We start from the raw sequence: 22205 nt of genomic DNA on the forward strand, positions 1-22205 counted from the left end.
AAAGGCTCACCTAAAAAAATCAATATCAGTTTAAGTGTACGCTACATTTAAAATACATTGTGCTTGATCAAATTAGCATTAAATAGATTTAGTTACCTTGAGCAGATGTGAGGAAGCCATGTTCGTTTGCTTTTTTGATATTAACTTCAGAAAAACACAAAATTCATAGTTAAAATGAATATTTAGACAAATATATCTGCAGTTTTATTTACAAATTGGAAAATGATAATTACAGTAACTTGTAAATAGTGTGTTGTGATCTTTACTATATTCAGTTTGGGTAAAAAGAGAGAACTTTGCTCTCACACAACTGCACCGTCTTGTTCTTGTATTGTTCGCTCACTTTCTACTGACCTAACCTCCTCCCCAGTTCCCCACTCAAGACAACAAAACAAACACAGATCCAGACCCAACGCTCTGGCATCCCTGCAGGAAGCCTGCGAGTCGCCCTGCATGTCTGATTAGACGATTGCGTCTGTTTTGCATTATTAACATGAAACCCTCAGCGGAGAGCATCATCTCGCGTTGCATGTGATTTGGGGGCTGAATCACTCCGCTGCTTCAGGCAGTGACACAACGTGAGCGGGGGCGCAGCAGCATGTGTGTATCAGCTCACATATTATACAGCCCACGTCTCGCATCACATCATCATGGGAACGCGTTGGAGGTTTCATTTTCTGTGATTTTCAGGTTTGATGAGGAATTACTGTGTTCCTGTTCAGGTTTCTGCTGCTGATGAAACCTTCTGAAGCTCTGATGTTACCCAACAGAAAAAAAATAGATGGATGAATTAAGATGGAGAGACAACTTTTCTATCCTCAGATCTTTACCACTATGGGATAAAAGAAATTTGTCCTGTGGGTCAGAAGAAGGTGTGTCCGCCTGTTTCATCTAAAAAACATATTGAAAAAAATGGTTTTGTCTCACTGTGATGACATTTACAGCTGCATGTATTTACTGATGCATGTTGGACATAATCAATGAAATGCAGCGCAGGAAAATTAATCTAAGAGCATCTGTCTCCACAGTAAATCATCTGTTTCGTATTTGATGGTTATTTATTTGTTTTTTTCTCTTATTCACAGCATCACTGTCTCTTCTACCGCTTGCCTCTCAGCTCACTTGCGCAATCTCTCTCTTTTTCTTTCTGGCTTTTTTAAAATGAGTCGGGAAGCCGTTATCAAACAAAGAGGAATGTTCTCCCCTTGTCCTAAAATGGTCCTAAATCAATACTAGAGTACTTCCTTGTTTTTATGAATGAAGCGATACACGAGCAGTTGTGAGCTAGCCAGTGGGGCACACTCACATGTACGAACGTGCACTAAAAGCACATGTCAGCACAAACTTTAAGGCAATCTATTAAAATTTGAAATATCAAACATTTCCATCCCCAGAGCCAAGTCACATGGCTAAATGGTGCTTAACAGTCAAAACATTTCTGAAATACTCATGTTCTCTGTCTTCAGATGAACTTTGGAGTTGTTGTAATTTTTCACTTATGATGAAACAAGGCTAATGATTGTAAAATGTCTTCCTGTGTTGCTTCTTGAACAAACCACCTACTCTAAAATGTTCAGGGCATCAGGAACCAGACTCGGGTCAGTCAATCGCACCAGCTGCACAACTGAAATTGGAGAATTTGATGATACAGGTGGGAAGACAACTGGTTCTATCAGATATAAAAAAGACAAACACAGCAAAGCATCGACTTCCCTCCCAACTCTGTTTCTCCAAGCTCCCGTAATCACTGCCATGTGCTGCACAGAGGTCAGAGGTCACAGAGATGTTAGCACGCTATGCTTGCAGGTTCTCATTAGCTAGAAAGGTCAGCTCAGCCGTGTGGGAGAGTAAGGTCTGTTTTATCCCAGAGGATTGTGGGTACGAAGGAGAAACAGAGTCAGACAGTGACGATGTGAGAACTGGACAGAATTTACCTGAATCATTCCTTTTTTTTTTTTTTAAGTTGCTGGTAAAAGGTCAAAAGTCAACCCGCAGGGTAAGTCTATCCTGTCATACAACACTTCAGCCTCCATCATTGCATTTCCCCTGGAGCGTCAACTACAGTTACTTTCCAACATTTCCAGCTGTGGACCTCTATCTCTAGTCATTTCGAAAAAACTAAAATTAAAAAGATTTTTTTAACTTTTTTTTTCATCATACAATGCAAAAATGCTTTTAAAATTGCCAAGAGGGGTTCTGGTCGATGTCCACATATCAAAGTTAGGACCTCATAGCCTGCAGGGGAACTGTAGTGAACTGCAGTGAACGCAAACTGAAACGGTACAAAGACTATCTTGACATCTTTCAAAAAAGAATAATTTACCTTTACTGTTTTTAACATTTAAAGGATCAGTTTGTTACAATTAGGTGGATCTATTGGCAGAAATGGAATATAATATTAATAACTATGTTTACTTTTGTGTATCATCACTTGAAAATAAGAATCATTGTGTTTCCGTTAGCTTATAATGAGCCATTTATATCTACATAAGGAGCGGGTCCTCTTCACTGAGTCCACCATGTTTCCACAGTAGCTCAGAACGGACAAACCAAACTCTGTTAACTTTTCTTGCTTGGGTCAGAGTCAATAACGTTACTCGCTCCTGTCGCCGCCGCTCTCTCTTGCTTCACCACTCACTTCCCACATACACACACACTCTACACACTCTACTCTTAACAACTAGCTCTGGAGAGGACATCATAAATGTCCGCCCATGGCTCGTCGGCCCACTAAATTTGTAACGAAGCCAAGGTCCACATGCTGGATAAGTACGAAAGTCCACACACACACACACACACACACACACACACAAACACACAAAGCCTTTTCTCTGGGTAAATCTGGGTGGGAGGTTACGAGGTCAAACTGCATTCCTCAGCAGCAGCGTGTGGTTTAAACACACACACACACACACACACACACACACTGTGGTTGGCAGGAATAATTTGCTGTCACATCTCAGAGTCGGTGATGTGGATGAAGGCTGAACTCCATCATTAGAAACATGAACTCACTAAAAATAGATCAGAGGAGACTCTCTGTTTCAAGTGACCCATTTCATATAGTGAGACTGACTTGTACGCCAATCAACTTGTTTTGCTAACCTCATCATATCTACTGCGTGCACCGCACCTTGACGGTTCGGTGCGACTACACAAACTGTTACAGCCCTAATCTTAGTAGTAAAAATCTGTATATGTTAACTGAAAGCACAACAAAACAGTCTCATTAAATACACACCAGTGTTCATATTTTATGAGAATGCATAATTCCATTAAACATTGTGTGTATTTTAATATATTTAAAGGACCAGTGTGTAACATTTAGGGGGATCTATTGGCAGAAATGGAATATAATATTAATAAGTATGTTTTCTTTTGTGTATAATCACCTGATAATAAGAATCATAGTGTTTTCGTTACCTTAGAATGAGCCGTTTATATCTACATAGGGAGCAGGTCCTCTTCATGGAGTTCGCCATGTTTCTACAGTAACCCAGAACGAACAAACCAAACTCTATTAACTTTTCCTGCTTGGGCCGGAGTCGATAACGTTACTCGCTCCCATCGCTGCCGCTCTCTCTCTCTTGCTTCACCACTCACTTCCCACGTACACACACACTCTACACACTGGCTCTGCTCCAGTCGCGTTTTCGCGTCGGCCACCATAGCTCTCCAACACGCTTGGCACACGGGAGAGGCTTCAGTTGGTTGCAATTTCCTCACCTCACCGCTACATACTGCCAGATCCTACACACTGGCCCTTTAAAATATAAAGAATGTGTTATTGAACATGATGATGTCTGATCTCCTTCAGGTCATTCCTGAGTCAAAGGCAAGAAAAAGAAAAAAGTCTTCATCTGGTTTTTAACCTGAACAGAACAACATGAGGTAACATGTTCAGCCCTGCAGCTCCACATGGTTCTGTTTACACACACACACACACACACACACATACACACACACACAGGATCACACAAACATGGCTGGAAATCCAAACAACAGCTTGTTTGGAGGAGCTCCATCACTTCCTGATAAAACCCCCCTCAGTGACTGAGGCCCCCCCGACACCTCCTCTCTCCTGGAAACTAAAGCCGAGGAGAACATGTTTGTGTGTGTGGGAAACTCCACCGAAGCTCAGCCAACTCCTCGCTAATCCCCCCGAGTCTCCCACAGCTCACGAGTGTGTGTGTGTGTGTGTGTGTGTGTGTGTATGTGTGTGACGGTGAAGCGAGGGTCCCACACTCAGCAGTCAGCCCACCCATATTTCATGTTTTCCTGTTCTGCTCGGCCGCTCGCTCGCCCCTCAGGAAGGAAATTCCACCTCTCACTCACCCAGACATCATCATCCTCCTGACCGACCAGTCACATGACCCAGTTTGCTTTGTGAGGAGCCTACATTTCCCACAGTGCAAAGGGACCTTTTCAGTTTTATTCAATAGAAATGATCAGTGAGTGCCTCATTGATAAAGGCAGGTTCATCACTCTATATGTTATGTTTTATGTCTTGGATTCTGATTTTTACTTGCGTGTTTTTACACATTTAGTAGTAGCCTTGTTGGAGGGAGCCTGAGAACAAAACAATTTAATTAACAGCAACATCTCCACTCTAAAAATATGCAAATATGCTGCTTTATGCAAATGTATGAATATATTTGTTATTGGAAATCAATTAACAACACAAAACAATGACAAATATTGTCCAGAAACCCTTTAGCATAAATATGCTCAAATCATAACATGGCAAACTCAAGCCCAACAGGCAACAACAGCTGACAGTGTGTCAGTGTGCTGACTTGACTATGACTTGACCAAAACTGCATGTGATCATCATAAAGTGGGCATGTCTGTAAAGAGGAAACTCGTGGGTACCCATAGAACCAAATTCCATTCACATATCTTGAGGTCAGAGGTCAAGGGAGCTTTTTGAAAATGGCCAGACAGTTTTTCCTCGCCAAAGTTTGGAGCGTATTTAACCTCCTTTTCGCTAGTATGACATGGTTGCTACCAATGGATTCATTAGGTTTTTCTAGTTACATATGATATCAGTATCTTCACTCTAGCTTTAAAACTGAGCCTGGCACAACCAAAAAATCTCAATTTGCTTTAATGCGTTAAAAAATGAGTAGCGTTAAAACGAATTTGGATTAACGTGTTATTAGCGAGTTAACTTTGACAGATGTGAAAATGTAACGTAACGGTGGCATTGAGCGTCCCTCACGCTCACGACGGTCGTTAATTCAGACTTCAACGGATACGTTTTAAAATCCATCAGTGACGCAGCCTGAGAGAAAACCTTCCTCTTCAACCACACTAAAGTTAACCACAAATTCACATTTCAGTGCGAGTGAGAGTCTGCAGGCCTGAGGAAAGACACACACAGCTTTATGGAGTTTACTTATGGTGTTGCTGCTATTAGTATTCTCATTGATACGCTCCATTTTATGGGATCATACAGCTCTGGTCCTCTTTGTGTCGGCAGCTTCAGCCATGCTAACGGTCCTCAGTGGAGGCTTCACGCAGAGAGCTACCATCTGTGGAGGGCAGGATGCTGCCAAAGCAAACACACTTCACACACACACACACACGAACACACACCAGAACAGACTGAAAAATACCTTCAACACACACACACATACAACATGGCCCAAAATGTTTGTATTGGCTGAAAACATTTAGATATGCAGATGCAAAATCAGAAATACACGCAGTCTAGTTATCTCTCAGAACACTTGAATTACAATATGCCGAAATGTTATTATGGATTTTCTGCCCAATGATGCCAAAAACATTCTGCTTACTGAAGCTTTACGTGTTAAAGACAGAAACATCATGTTGAGTTATACAAATGGAGTCAAGAACACATTAGGCCGCCCTGTAGTTACTAATAGTAACCTGTGTTCCTCCTTTCACAGTGAGGCTCAGTCATGTTAACCCAATCGTCAGAAGGGTCAGATAACCCGGGTCGATCTGTTCACACTGACTGTAAACAGAGGCTGTCCTGCTTTCCTGTGATGCTGCAGGACCGTTTGGATTAAACCATCCAGGCGAGTGTGTGTGTGTGTATCTGCACACTCACGCACACACATGCCAGTGTTGTGTGTTGTTCATTCATGCTGCCGTACGAGCTGCTGACTGTCTGTTTAAATCCTAAACACCATCAGGCCTCCAAATATCAAGATATCACAGTCTGACAGGATGCACACACACACACACCCCTGGACTGTGTGTGTGTGTGTGTGTGTGTGTGTGTGTGTGTGTGTATGTGTGTGTGTTGGACTGTGACAGACTGAGTGTAATCTCAGAGTGTGTGTGTTTGTGTGTGTTTCGTGGAGGCTGTGATGGATCAACAGCTACCCCTGCAGACAGATAGGAGTCACCGCGGGTGTGTTCAGCCTGCTGTACCCATAATGCCACAGGGCGTGATGCTTGTTTCAGTCTGTTTGTGTCTGTGTGACTCAGCGTCAGTCAGACAGGAACATATTTAACACTTTGACATGAATCTGTGGTGATCGCTGAGGGGAAACAACAGCTGGAACTGGACTCACATTTGACACACATTAAAATAGTACTGACAATATGCAGGAATTATGCATTCATTTTATGAATGTATCCAGGCTCAGTTTTTCTCATTTGCTTGTAGTTTAGGTTTTGCTGACTGTTGAGGTTTCAAGTGTTTGTGATTTTGGTGAAATGACCCTTTATTTTATCAGGATAGTCTCTTGATATCAGTGCATGTCCTGGTCAAACAACGGGCAAAGGTCATTTCATTACAAGAGAACTCAATGTGCTTCACATTAACCCATTTGTCTCCAAAGACTATATGAGTATGATAAAGAAAAATGCCACAACATTTGTTTTGATTGAGCAAAAGACTTCAAATTTGGTATGAACAAACTTTGGGCAAGTATCTAACAGTACAATTTTGAAATTTTGAGATCACATAAAAAGATCACACGTTTATTAATAGTTAAGATAATCAAGATTTTTTGAAAAATGCGGAAAAACGCTAACATTGTGTTTATTAAATGTTGTACACATGACATTTTTACACTGCATATGTGTGTATATCCTAAATATTCAAGTTCGTATGAGCTCATAGATACCAAATACTTGATTGTGCTCATTGTAGTTTCTGAGATAAAGACATTTTCTTATCATATTACATTTAGTCTTTGGGCACATTCATTTAATTATTTATTTATTTATCATAAGTAGTTAAGTAAAAGCACTCATTCTGCAGTAAAATGTCTCCTTTGACTGATATATTATTATATATGACATTATTAAACTAATACTGATGCATCAATGCATAAGTAAAATTTTAGGGACCAAAGGGTCAGCAGGTAAATCTGAGAGGTCATGAGATGATTAATTGGAGAGGAAAGAAGAAGAAACTAAATTCTGATACACAAATTTATATACATTTTTCATACTTTTCTTTTTCTAATCTTAAGAATAATTTAGCCCTTTGTTTGGGTGTATGTTCTTTTCCTTGTTTTTTTCTTTTCATGTGATTGGTGCATTTTTCTTAAATTTAATTTACTATAGGCTATTCTTATTGCATGCATTTCAACCCATTTGTGCCTGCAACTGAAATGATTAATTTCGGTCAAAGCGTTTGGCAGAAAGTGAGTTTTCTCTATTTACTATATCGAGTCTTTGGGCACATGATGGGACCAGTGTTTTTGCAATAGACTCCATTATATTTAGGAGAAAACTGTAGTCCCCCATGTGCCCAAAGACTAAATGTAATGTGATAAGAAAATGTCTTTATCTCAGAAACTACAATGAGCACAATCAAGTATTAAAGCACAATGTCATATGGTTTATGTCTCTCACTTATAATAAGAATTCATATTCATGTCTAAAAAGCCCACAGTGGTATTGTTGAATTTCAAAACACTGACAGTTCTTCAAGCACTCCATTATTAGCTCATTTACAGCTTCTTTAACTGTGAAAATGTTGATTGTGAATAGGGTGATAAAATAGGATGATGACTGAATTGTACAGTTTTTTTTAATTGATTATATGTATATGTGTTTTTGTATGTGTATATGCTGCGTGTGCGTATATGTGTATGTATGTATGTATATGTGTATACAGTATATATATGTATGTATTTTATTCCTTGGCTTTTGGCTGAGCATGAGAGTTGACTATTTTAATCCTTTTTTTCTAATTCTCTTATTAGTTTAATTTCCTGTTGGTTTTAAGTTGGTCTTAGTGTTTTATTGTGTTGTTGTTATGTATATTTATTATTATTATGTATAATTGTACAGCACTTTGGTCAACTTTTGTTGTTTTTAAATGTGCTTTATAAATAAATTTGGATTGGATTTGGATTATAAATAGATTTTATTTTATTTTATTGTTTTAAATTTTATTTATTTTACTTGTGTATATTCTTTGTACTTATATATCTATTTTTTGTATATATATTTTTTTCCTCTATCTATACTGGCTTATTTTATATTAATATTAGGTTTATTAAGTTTCTTTGTACCGAGAATGTTATTATTGGGGACGTGTTTGAATGTTTGTTCTGTTGTTTAAAAAAAACCCAATAAATATAATATTGAAAAAAAAACAGTGAAAATGTTTTTTATTCTTCACATTTTCCAAAAAAAAACAAAACAAACAACCTCATATTTTTCCAATCATATTAATTTGTCTAAGATACTGAAATAATGTTCTATAACACTCATTTAGTGAGTTATTTTGTAGAATATCTATTAAATCAAAGTCTACTTTAATCTCTTTGAGGCCTTGACTCAAATGCCTTCTTTCTTCCTCATATCTCTAACAATGCAATATGATATATGACATGCTCCACCGTTTCCTCTTGTCCACAATAATGACATCTACCTGTGAATAAGCTTCTTTAACTGCGAACATGTTTTTTATTCTTCACATCTTTCCAGTCAGGCATTCTGCAGACGGCTACAAAACGCTCAGACGTCGGGGTCCTTGAGGGGTCCTTCCTGCCCTGCTCTGAGCCGCTCCGCCTGTGACTCTTCACGTAAAACCAACCGGCCACCGGAGAGAGAAGAAAAACGGTAAATTAACCCGTAAATCCTCCTCGAACAGACCGGGTCCCGGGAGCTATGATGGGCGGTAGGACCAGTGCGTTAGCCGCGGGAGTGTGCGGAGCTCTGCTCGTCGGTTACTGCATCTACTTCGACAAGAAGAGACGGAGTGACCCCAACTTCAAGAACAGGCTGCGGGAACGTGAGTGTTGACCTCTTCCTCTTCTCCTCCTCTTCCTCTCCTCCTCTTCTTCCTCACCTTCATCGAGGCCTTCCAGAGCTCGGTTCCCGGTCCCGGTGTGGGTTTGGATACCGGTTCTGGTTGATTTAGCCTGCCGGTTACGACTGACACAGTATGAGCTCGTGTGAAAGGCTCTGTAGTCCCGGTTACTGATGTGTAGGTCGCGAACGAGTCGGCTTTTTGAGCCGGCTCTTTTAAGTGAACAACAAGAGCCGGCTCTTTTAAGTGAACGATAAGAGCCGGCTCTTTTAAGTGAACGATAAGAGCCGGCTCTTTTAAGTGAACGACATTGGACGCTTGGTGTGCTGTCAATAGAAACAATGCACTCAGCTCCTGATTGGACGAAAGCTTTCCTGCCGTTGGATGCTGCTCCCAGCTTTCAAACCGGAACCAGTATGGAGGCTCGTTTGGAAACTTTCTTCTCTTATTTCACGAAAGTAGTTCACCGAAATGTGTTTCTGAAAACATTTGAGGCGAGAAATAAACCGTGCAGTTGCTAAATCTGTCTTTATTTTTGATTGACGACGTTTATTTTTAAAAAAATTCTCGGGACTTTCGAGAGGCGGCGAGTCGCGTCAAATGCCCCCGATTTGCATAAAGTAGATGAGCCCTCAACTTTATGCAAATGAGGAGCGGGCGTTGTGACGCTCCGTTTCTCGAATCGAGAGAGGAGTGTGATGCGCGAATAGCAGACGAGATGAGTGACAGTCGGAAATGAAGCAGCATGTAAAATTATGGTATTCTGGAAATTATAAGGTTTAGTATAATTTATATTGAATAATTTAAGTGATATATCTGCACACATACTAATCATAGGTCAAAACTGTGCTAAATTTGGCTGAACTATAAAATGCAGAAGTGGTAAAACAAAGAGCCGTTTGGGAGTTCCCATCACTAGTCCCGGTAACAACCCTTATATTGTGTTGTTTGATGAAGCTCTCACGCCGAACTCTGTTCAGTTTTTACACGTTTTTAAGTGTTTTCTCATTAACTGAGCAATTGGCATACTTTGTGGTGAATACTGAAGATCGTACACAAGTCCACAAGGTCTTCTGGTTAATTCGGCTTATATTTGACTAACCATGCAACACCAGTTAAAGGAGACTGACACAGTATCAGCTTGTGTGAAAGGCTCTGTAGTCCCGGTTACTGATGTGTCGGTCGCGAACGAGTCGGCTTTTTGAGCCGGCTCTTGTAAGTGAACGATAATGGTACGTGTCCACGGGCTCCGTGCTTTCCAAGCACCCCATTCATTGTCTATGTAAGCAGCCACGCAATGCATTCTGGTAGCGTCGCGATTCGAGAGACTAGGCGTCATGACGCCCGCTCCTCATTTGCATAAAGTTGTCTACTTTATGCAAATCAATGATACATGTATATTACATGTATATGTTGCATATCTTATTGAAAGACTGAAGGAAAAAAGTAAAACTGCCAAAGTGGATATGTTATTGGAGTAAGATTATTTATGCTGAACTGAAGAGATGCTCCTATATATTGTTAAAGTACCTCATGTCATATACTATCTGGTATGTACCTTGTAGATATTCGCACGGTCATGTTAAACTGACAAATATTTTAATGGAGTTTGGTGTAACTTTGTTATTTAAAAAAAAAAAAAAACTATTTATCCAGATCCTTAGGGCATACTTACAGCTGTTGCTGTTATGTTGTGACAATACTAGCCTTGCTTAAGGGCACCTCAGCAGACTAGCAAAACAGGTTCACGCATAAAGCTGTTACACAACAACACAGTTTGCATCACTGTCCTGCGAGCCGGGCTTTCCGCCAAATGGTGATTATGGTGTTACTCAGGGAACGGTGTGTGAGGCTGCTTGAAGAGCAACACTTCAGCCTTTTATCACTGTGGGCAGAGGACCAACAAGCTCCTTAACAAACTAGTCTTGTGCAGTCTATTATTTTAGTCAGAACCTCCAGTTTCTGACAGGTTAATGATTTTTTGAGACGTTTCCAATTGTTGAGCTAAGTTTTGACAATCAATCATTAAACCTTTTCCAGTCAAAGTAGATGACTCTTAAACAAAAAGAGACTTTTGGCTAACAGTAATGGGTCTTGCTGGTGCTTTGAGATATCAAAATATATACAGTAGTTATTTATTTTATTAATGGCCATTCGATCGCCATTACCCTGCTGGATTGGCGATCGCCATCACTCACACGAGGGATTGACTGGAATCTATGCGACATATAATCCAGTGTAACTCTATCTCATTGCCTCACTGATTACTGTTCACTCTCCTACAGACATACTGTATTCAATCATTGCTAGTGGAAACAAATATTTCCTCCTGCCACTGCGGCACATTAAAAGCCTCCAACTGGTGAAACACAGATGAGCTTTTATTGTGAAAAAGCCACAGGAAATACAATGTATTTGTCATGAAATACAATTTATGTGTAAACCAGGTATTTTAATTAAGTGTTTGGTGCTCAAATTACTGTTTACTCAGGCCTTGTGGTGAACAACTAGTTTATTTCACAGTTTTTATTTCACAATCACATACTTACAGATTTCTTTGACTCATAACCCATCTTACCGGTATTCACAAAACAAATAAACATTGGCCAAAGTGACCAGTAATTAACCAAACCACTTTTCACACAAAATGGAGAATTCTACCAGTATCTATTCCCTTTTTTAACTTTCTCCATTAACTTTTTATACCCACTATAACAATGACACAATCTGTATTCTGTAGACATTATAGGCATGTAATAGGCCTTAATCCTAAATGCTTTATGACATAATTACATATTCAGCAATATGTTTTCTGTGGCTGCACATCAAATGGAAAAATAAAAAACAAGATATTTTGCAGCAGTCTTTGCAAAATTGCTCAAAATCAAACGTCATATTTGGTGTCTTTAGAAACAGTCATTTCTTCTTGAAGTGAAAATAAATGTCTGTAGATTTAACAGAGGTTTAGATAGATATTATCCCAACAACCTGTGCCATGATGCAAGGTTGAAGACATGAATGCATCAAATAAATGTGTTGGCTATTTAATTGGATGCATATAATACAAAATCTAACTATAAAGCCAGGCATCTGTCTGTCTGTCCCTCCCTCCTGTGTTATTCGACTTCACACTTGGCGGGTGTATTACAGGGGACCCGAGGACATGCAGTGTCAAATTTGATGTAATTCGGACATGCAGCACATTCAGTATTTGACCTTTAACCTTTATTTAACCAGGCAAGTCAATTAAGAACAAATTCGTATTTACAATGGTGGCCTAATCTTTCTGACCGTGAGTAACCGTGACCTGAGTGTGTTATTCAGGGGTGGATTTAGTGATCTGGGGGCCCCAAGGGCAAATGCCATCTTGCTTTACTTTTCACAATCTTTTCTCATACTGGGAATGTTGGTATTGGCAGTGGTAGAAGAAGTAGGCCTAAAACTATGAACTATTAATAGTAAAACTATTAATAACGCACAGTAAAAGTCGTGCATTCAGAAGCTTACTTCAAGTGAAGAGTGAAAGAGAGGCATTATCAGCAAAATGTACTTAAATATACTTAACATCTGTTCAAGTCGGAGCTTTGGATTCTAATATGATTCTGGATAGTTTACTAAATAATAATGCATCACATTTTAATTGTTTTATTTTGTGAGTAAAACCTGAATCTGCAACGTAACCAGTAACATTTCTCTGTCGGGTAAATGTAGTACTACAATGTTTTCCTCTGAAGTACAAGTACACAGTAAGTAGTATAAAGATGAGTTACATATTTTTTTTTTAAGTGATTTGTAAGTTATTTCGGGGCACAATGAGTTAGAATAGTAACATGATTCAATATTTTTCATATCTAAACATCATAATAAATCTGTAGCTGTTTGGGCCCTTTTAGTTGGGGGCCTCAGTCAGTTGCCTACCTTAAACGTAACGGTAAAGTCTGCCCCTGGGTCCCGTTCTGAACAGGCATGTTTTGAATGGGCACTGCACTAGTCTTTACAATGAAGTGTAAGTCAATCACCACAGTTAATAGATTCCTAAGGAAATGAGATCTAAATTATACGGTATTCACGTTAAATACCGTATGTACAATTGTTCCCTTTAATGAATAAAATAAATGCAGGAAATTTATAAGTATACTATGACCGGAGAGATGATCAGAGGTGCAGAGTTTTTACCACCATCATTAAGACCAGGACTGAAGTATGGAAGGAGTTTCTCAGTGAAGCAGCAGCCAGTAAAAGAGTAGATAAGAATGGCAGCATCTACGTCATAAAAGGAGACCAGACCCTCCTCATAATCCACAAACACCCCCAGCTTCTGAGGCCGAGACTTCAGAGAGAGGCTGACATCAAACTCAGCAAGAGCTCCATACTCATTTCCATTTCTCAAACATATAGTCCAGTTCCCATCCTCAGGGCTCAGTGTGAGGTCTCCCTTCCTGTTGATCGACTCTCTGGCCACTCCTAAAGACCATTTAGTCTTTCCTTTAACTTGAACCTCAAAGTAAAATCTGCCTGAAGAGAAACTCTGCTTTCCTAAAACACTAACACAATTAGAAAATCTCTCTGGGTTGTCTGGGAGATCCTTCCTCACATCGCTATCATTCACTTGTTTCCCATCATCAGACAGGATGAGATGGGGATGAGCTGTATCAGGATCAAGAGTCACATCCACTGCATACTGCTGGACCCTCTTCAGCTCAGCTTGAACCAGCTTCTTCATCTCTTTACTGAGTGTCTCCTCCAGCTGAGCCACAGCTTTCACCACAGTCTCTTCATATGATGGATGGATGCTGACCTCTGTCCAGTCCTTGGTGGGTGGAGCAGCTTTTAGGGACTGGACACTCTGGAGAAGATGGAGTTGGTCTTCAGAGCGTGAGAGCTGCTCCACGTCTGCCCATCTCTTTGACAGCTCAGAGATTTCCTGTTCCAGCTCTTTGATGAAATCTTCAGCCTGTTTTTCTGTTATTTTCTGCTTCATTTTGATCGTGTCGATGAGATTGGCCAGACCTCTGTCAACAGACTCCATCAGAGCAGTGAAGACCTGAACACCGTCTGCTATATCTCTGTCTGCATATTCTTTACTGAGGTCTACCGAGTGTTTGATCTCCTGAATCTTCAGTCGTCTGTTATGGATCATCTGCTGGATTTCAGCCTCTGTCTTCCCCAGCTCGGCCTTCTTTCCTTCATATTCATCTTTCAGAGGAACAACATCATGCATCTTGTGGTCTTCAACATTACAGAGCATGCAGACACATGCCAGGTCGGTCTTACAGAACAGCACCAGAGGTTTATCGTGCTTCGTACACATCCTGTCTTCCAGGTTCTCCACAGGGTCGATCAGCTGATGTGCTTTCAGACCTGACATTGTCAGATGAGGCTCTAGGTGAGTATCACAGTAGGAGGCCAGACACACCAGGCAGGACTTCAGGGCCTTCAGTTTGGTTCCAGTGCAGAAGTCACAGGGAACTTCTCCTGGTTTGGCAACTTGTTGCTCTGAGCGTCTTCTGGTGGCTTTCTGTTGAGCTGACTGTCTGAACTGAGCAACCATCTCAGAGAACAAAGTGTTGATATGCAGGTCAGGTCTTCTAATGAAAACCTCTTGACACATGGGACACCGGTACTGCTCATTAGTATTCCAGTGTACATCGATGCATTTCTTGCAGAAGTTGTGTCCACATGGTGTGCTGACTGGATCAGTGAACACATCCAGACAGATGGAGCACAGAAATTGATCTTCAGATAGCAAACAGCTGACAGCAGCCATATCTACACATTGAGAACAAAAGTAAAACTGTGGTCAAAAATATTTTAATTGCAGACTTCTTTATATTATAATGCACATGCAGGAAGTACTGCTGTAATGACAGGAGCAGATCAGAAAACTATATTTAATGTGGATCAGTGATGTTTGCCTGATACCTGATCTGCTTAATAATGTCAGTATGGGATCCAGTCAGATCAGATCAGGGCCTTCCTAATGTCGGGGTGTATTTTTGGATCCAACGGACACTGTTGGTCCTGGTAATTTGACAAAATGGGGCAGTTAACAGCCAACCAATGTTGTTAGCTGTTGCTTTGTACCATCTGCGATTTATTTATTTATTTATTTATTTTTCTCTAAACAGTTCTTCCACTTTTATTTCAAATATTAATTTTGAAATATAGCTTCCCATAGGATAGCCATAGCACCTCCAAGAAATTCCTGGGGTTATAATTTTTAATTATTAATTCCTTAGGGACTGATCACACCAAGACGCGTCTCTAGAAATGCATCGCCAGCAAAACCATTGTTTTTCCACCATGCATCGCCTGGTGGAAAAAATGCTCTCAACTTTCCAGTGCCAGGAGTAGAGTTGCACCGCTCATCAATGTCCAACTTGGCCAATTAAATCAAGCAGGATTTACTACTTTTCCTTCCTTCCTTGTGGTAGGGTTAGCTAGCTAGTTAGCTATTGCACTTTGAGAGAGTTACAAAGTATGTGACAGGGAAGGGGGAATCCATATCTCATGTAGTGGTAGTTTCATGTAGACTATTGTCTTTGAGAGACATATACAAGGTTGCATATGCGACCAAAAATCTGTCACGTGCGTGTTGTGACTAAACAATTTAATTAGTCGCAATTAGTCAAATTTAGCAGGTCTGTCTGTGTACGTGTGAAACTGTGCCCTGTACTCCTCCTTGAGCGGCATCACAACCATAAAACATACCGGTAATTAAAAATGAAAACTATTTTTCATTAAGAAAAATACTGCGGTGCCCGTTACATCTGTCCCCGGCCCCGAACTGCCCAGCCCAGACCCAACATCATCGGGTTGAATTTAAACATTGAATCAAAGTTCTCAAACTCAGTCAGTCAGACATCTGCAAACAAACCAGTTCTCAAATGTGGGTCAACTGCTGCCATAGAAAAGGCCCCACCCAGAGGCCCGAAGCTTAGTTTGTAAGGGGAAAAGTTTTCGAACATGCCCAATATATCCCAGTTTTATCCTTTTTAAAGTTTTATTCTTTTGAAAAATATGAACAATGGCTGCAGCAACAATATACTTTACATTCTTTAAACAAAAGTGAGAAGAAATCTAAATTCAGTTTGATTTTAAAACACAGTAAACATTCTCAGTTGTACTCACCAGTGTTTGCAGAAGAGTCTCTGATGTGTTGTTGAAAAAGACCTGATGAATCACTTTATTGATGAACTCAGTTTAATGTTTCTTTTGAGAGAAACCGATTTGTCTCGACCGTCTCAAGTCTCCTGCGACACTAACAAACCTTGAGTTTCATTTAAGAAATATTACGTTGAAACGTTGTCTTTCCAGTTTTGCTCCGCCTCTCACTGCAGCTCCGTTAGGGAGGTTTTGACTTCCTCAAGCTTAGGTATGATTTTAATTACATACAGGTTTTTCCTGGCTCAACATGAGAGGGAAGGTTGTTCTGTACCTAACTTATTCTTGAGTTCATTTTTTTAAGGGGAAGCACTAAGCTGTGTAGGCACTCTGTGAGAAGTGGAATAGTAAGAATACTCTAATATATATTACTATACTAATTGCTACTACTAGCAGCGTAAACAATTTACTGGGCAATAAAAAGGTGCATTGATAGAAGACAATCCCAAACATATCTTTATGCCTCCACACCTTCGACAGCCTTGGCCTGAGGCATATTGTTTTTGGGTTGTACGTTGGTTGGTCCGTACGTACGTCTGTACATCCGTTCGTCTATCCGTTCCGTTCTCGAGAATGCGATATCTCAGGAACACCTTGAGGGAATTTCTTCAAATTTGGCACAAACATCCACTTGGACTCAGACATGAACTGATTAGATTTTGGTGGTCAAAGGTCACTGGGACCTCACAAAACACATTTTTGGCCATAAACTCAATAATTCATATGCTAATTATGACAATTTCACACACCTTTTTAATAGGATAAAATTATGGCGTGATGACATTTTGGACAGACATGGATGCAAATTTCAACTTGTTCACATCAGGTAAAAGATGAGCTCAGGTTTTGGCTGCAACAGAAATCTTTTGGTATATTCATCCTGTTTTTTTTTTTCTTCAGTTGCACAGGCCAGGATAAGACCAAGAAATATAGTACGGTCACTGTTGCACTATTTAATGGATCACCATTTACAAACACATTATTTGTCCTCCTGTACATGTATCACAAACAGTGTCTCCACATATAGCCGTGTTTGGTTAACAGTACAGTGACTCCATGCTTGTTGTTCCTGTGTGTTGGGGTCCATCCAGTGGTCGCTGTGTGCCATAACACCAGTTATAGTGTTATACATGGAAGCTTGATACTGTTGTTACTGTAGTGCAACAAGCAAAATGACTTTGAATTCAGCACTGAGTCACTGCTTACTCAGGCCTTGTGTACAGCAACTGGTTTATTTTACAGTTTTTATCTACAATCACAAATTTACTAATTTATTTGACTCATAAGTCATCTTACTGGTATTCACAAAAAAATAAAAGTTTACCAAAGTGACCAGTAATTAGCAAAACCACTTAACAAAATAGAAAAAAATGAGTAAATTGTATTAAATTAATAATATATTAATTAAATATTCAGCGATATGTTTCCTGTTGCAGCAGATCAAATAAAGAGAAATGTATTTAAATAAATATAGATATTTTGCTGCATCGTTTTTTTCAAATTCTCACAAATTCAAACTCATGACCCACCATAATGTGTGTCATGATGCAGGGTTGATGAATGCATCAAATCAATGTGTTGGCTATGTGACACATGGAGTAGTCTCTCATTTTTCCTCCCCCTTCCATTCATGTGATCCTCATCATTTTTGTCTGAGTTGTAGTCAAACAGTTATTACCCTGAAGATTCTCATGAAATCCAACCTTAATTTTCATACTATTTATGGCTGGCATAAATAGATATTTAATGCACTTAATTTCAGTAATTACTTCTCTGTATATACTGAATACAGAGAGACAATAGAGACATGTCAGCTGTCAGTGATGAAACCACTTCTATCAAGGTAACTTTAACTTTTAAAGAAATGGTTAAAACCAAAGTTTGTTGTTTTAAGAGGAGTTGTGTGCTGCAACAATTTTTTTGTTTTTTAAGTTAGTAAAACTGTGATAATTTGGACTCTGACTGTTTGTTTTGTGATTCTGTTTCAGGGAGGAGAAAGCAGAAGGTAGCCAAAGACAGGGCAGGCCAGGCAAAGGTGAGCACAAACACTTGTTATTGTGTTGTAACACTTCCTGATATCACCTGTCAATCAATTCAGAACAAATGAGTGTGCTTTATGGTAAGGAAAAACCATACAATCCTGTCTGTAGCCTATGTTATTACAATATAAGTGTTATTATCAGTGATGTTTTTGTTTTGTTTTTCTCTTTAAAATCACGTTCACATCATGTAATAACATTAATACATAATACAAGATAACTAATTTTTCTAGTAGAAGCAGTGAACACTATTTTTAGGATTTTATTTTAAAGGCAGAACCTCTTCACTTTCTGTATTGATGGAAAACACAGTATGTAAAGATGTAAATGAAAGAATATGATGATATATGTAGTTTAACCCACTATGTATTTTTATAAGGGCTGCCAATTGATATTTAAGATATTTAATCGCATGATTGTCCATAATTAATGACCTTAAAGGGTTTTCTCAAGTATTTAATACTCTTATCAACATGGGAGTGGGCAAATATGCTGCTTTATGCAAACTAATGTATATATTTATTATTAGAAATCAATTAACAACACAAAACAATGACAGATATTGTCCAGAAACCCTCACAGGTACTGCATTTAGCATAAGAAATATATGCTCAAATCATAACATGGCAAACTCAAGCCCAACAGGCAACAACAGCTGTCAGTGTGTCAGTGTGCTGACTTGACTATGACTTGCCCTAAACTGCATGTGATTATCATAAAGTGGGCATGTCTGTAAAGAGGAGACTCGTGGGTACCCATAGAACCCATTTTCATTCACATATCTTGAGGTCAGAAGTCAAGGTACACCTTTAAAAATGGCCATGACAGTTTTTCCTCATCAAATTTAGCGCAAGTTTGGAGCGTGATTTAACCTCCTTCCCGACAAGCTAGTATGACATAGTTGGTACCAATGGATTCCGTAGGTTTTCTTTTCCTCCGAAAGATTGATTGCTTTAATGCGTTAAAGAAATTAGTGGCGTTAAAATGATTTTGCGTTAACACGTTATTCTCGCGTTAACTTTGACAGCCCTAATATAAATGAAAGAATATGATGGTATATCCAGTTTAACAGTCACCCACTATATATTTTTATTTCTATAGAGGACTTCAGTGAGCAGCTGATTACCTTTATCTGGCGGCTTTTGGGATAACGGTGTTTGATGGAGGGTTGTTCCCAACATGCAGATGAAGTTCAACTGGCTTGAGTTTATTACTGTTCATGAGATGATGACTGTGAGGTCTGACCACAGAGACCCCAAACAAACAAAAAAACGAGCAAAGAGTTTTACTTCCTGTGGCTGACTGATGTTTGTCCTGCAGCTCCCAGACCTGAAGGACGCTGAGGCGGTGCAGAAGTTCTTCCTGGAGGAGATCCAGCTGGGGGAGGAGCTGCTGGCTCAGGGTAACACCTCCACACACCAAAACCTCCTTTTACATTCACAGTTTGATTTTCATTCATGTGATGTTTATCGGTTCTCGGTCTAATCGAGGCAGCAGTGAGAGCTGGGTCAAAGTCCTTCCTCTGGTCTCTGTGGAGTCTGTAAGTGTGTCTTTATGTCTTGTGTTTGTGCATCGCTCCACAGGAGACTATGAGAAGGGTGTGGACCACCTGACCAACGCCATCGCGGTGTGTGGTCAGCCTCAGCAGCTGCTGCAGGTGCTGCAGCAGACTTTGCCTCCGCCCGTCTTCCAGATGCTGCTCACCAAACTGCCCAGCATCAGCCAGGTAGGCGAACACTTCCCTCTTTATTCTTTATTTTTTATTTGGACCTCCATTAGTCTTCCTGAGCCCTGTTTCAGAAAGCGAGATTAGTGAAAACTCTGAGTTAGTGAAGCCAGAGATGAGGAAAACTCTGGATTTTCAGTTCCAGAAAGAGAGCTAACTTAAACTCAGTTACCATGGTTACTGACTCTGTGAACCTAGGTTTTCTTCAACAAACCCTGAATTTCTCTGTGTCTCCTCCATCTTACAGAGCCAGACACGCTGCTTTATTTCCTCATTCATTCAGTCCGTATCGAAGTACATTAATTAGCGGAGGTTCATGTCAGAATTTAAAGATATTAGTTTGTTAATCAGGACTATCAAAAGTTACCGCTTTTGTGTTGTCAATCATTTCTTTGAACATTCAAATATCACACAGCATCAAGTCCCCCTGAGCTCAGAATAAAACCTCTGCATGTCCTTCTGTTTTATAAAGAAGTTTATGACTGACTGAGACAGCTGTTTGTTTACTGCACATAATGTGTAATCTCAGTTTAAATAGTATAATCAGTATGAAGCTCAGACACGTAAGATCAATGAATAATTATCTCTGTCACTCATGATGTGATTGGTCGCACCCCTGGAACATAATTCCTCTAACATTGGAGATAATATGTTAATGTTTCTGAGTGATCAGGATCGTTTTGCAGCTGCAGAATGGATTTAGAAAGTGAGTTTTTTAAATATGCTGCGTATAGTCAGAACGTGTTTTAACAGCATTTCAGTGACTGTGTTTAAATTTACTGCATTTGTTGAAGTAGCTGAAATAAAGTCACTGAATGCTGTTTAGCCAATATCCAAATAGATGTCTACAATTTAAAATGTACTCTATTTTAACCTTTAAATCACCAAACACATTATTACTGGGTCAGTTTATGAGCTTACAATCATGTCTCTATGTTTAGATATATTTCATTTTATTTTTAAATCTTCAACTATATGTTTCAGCTTCTGTTGCCGGTCCCTGTGTTTAGTCCCTGTCAGATAAAAGCTGAACAAATCTATTTAAAATGTAATGTAGGCCACAGCCTAATACACTGTCAGATTCCACCACTTTATCATTAAGGAAATGTCAGTCTGGTAATTGAATCATGAATTAATGGACAACACTGAATACAACTTTATTATATTATTGACACTTTCCCCACTCTGACTTTTTTAAAGATAAATATGCCCAGTCAGCATATACATGCATTAATATTAGGGCTGTCAAAGTTGACACGTTAACGCAAATTTGTTTTCATGCCACACATTTTTTTAAACGCATTAATGCAATCAATCATCCAGAGGTTGTAGCGAGCTCAGTTTTAAAGCTAGAGTGAAGATACTGATATCATATGAATCCATTGGTACCAACTATGTCATACTAGCTTTTTGGGAAGGAGGCTAAATAACGCTCCACACTTGCGCTAAATTTTGGTGGGGGAAAACTGCCATGGCCATTTTCAAAGAGGGTCCCTTGACCTCTGACCTCAAGATATGTGAATGAAAATGGGTTTTATGGGTACCCACGAGTCTCCCCTTTACAGACATGCCCACTTTATGATAATCACATGCAGTTTGGGGCAAGTCATAGTCAAATCAGCACACTGACACACTGACAGCTGTTGTTGTCTGTTGGGTTTGAGTTTGCCATGTTATGATTTGAGCATATATTTTTTATGCTAAATGCAGTACCTGTGAGGGTTTCTGGACAATATTTGTCATTGTTTTGTGTTGTTAATTGATATCCAAAAATAAGTGTATCCATACATTTGCATAAAGCAGCATATTTGCTCACTCCCATGTTGATAAGAGTATTAAATGATTGAAAAATCTCCCTTTAAGGTACATTTTGAACAGATAAAAAAATGTATGATTAATTTGCTATTCATTGTGATTAAATATTTTAATCGATCGACAGCCCTGATTAATATCTCTACATCCACTGGATTAAAATGGAGGCTCTGCCTCTTATTGACCTGTTGCCATGGTGAATCGTAGTATCAGA

The 22205-nt window shown here is 39.4% G+C and overlaps 2 protein-coding genes across 5 annotated transcripts in view; one reads left to right on the plus strand and one right to left on the minus strand.

The window, feature by feature from the left end:
• Window positions 1–8975: 8975 nt before the first annotated feature.
• Window positions 8976–22205, plus strand: part of tomm20b (translocase of outer mitochondrial membrane 20b) — a 51050-nt gene continuing 37820 nt past the window's right edge. For all 4 annotated transcript variants that reach the window (XM_037765820.1, XM_037765821.1, XM_037765822.1 and 1 more), the window contains exons 1-4: window positions 8976–9232; window positions 18403–18449; window positions 19774–19855; window positions 20037–20179. In XM_037765820.1, the coding sequence (XP_037621748.1) occupies window positions 9109–9232; window positions 18403–18449; window positions 19774–19855; window positions 20037–20179 (396 nt within the window). In that variant the 5' untranslated portion in view covers window positions 8976–9108. The remainder of the gene's footprint in view (window positions 9233–18402; window positions 18450–19773; window positions 19856–20036; window positions 20180–22205) is intronic.
• LOC119485931 (nuclear factor 7, brain-like) lies at window positions 11405–16914 on the minus strand. Its single transcript, XM_037765781.1, has 2 exons — window positions 16382–16914; window positions 11405–15019 (listed from the first exon to the last, which is right to left on the minus strand). Exon 2 carries the CDS (start codon window positions 15015–15017, stop codon window positions 13377–13379), a length of 1641 nt encoding a protein of 546 aa, XP_037621709.1. The 5' UTR covers window positions 15018–15019; window positions 16382–16914; the 3' UTR covers window positions 11405–13376.

This window comes from Sebastes umbrosus, chromosome 3 (genome assembly GCF_015220745.1).
Source record: "Sebastes umbrosus isolate fSebUmb1 chromosome 3, fSebUmb1.pri, whole genome shotgun sequence".
NCBI lineage: Eukaryota > Metazoa > Chordata > Actinopteri > Perciformes > Sebastidae > Sebastes > Sebastes umbrosus.

Excerpts from the sequence above, each read along its gene's own strand:
- LOC119485931 (XM_037765781.1), bottom strand. The coding sequence starts at position 15,017 with ATGGCTGCTGTCAGCTGTTTGCTATCTGAAGATCAATTTCTGTGCTCC.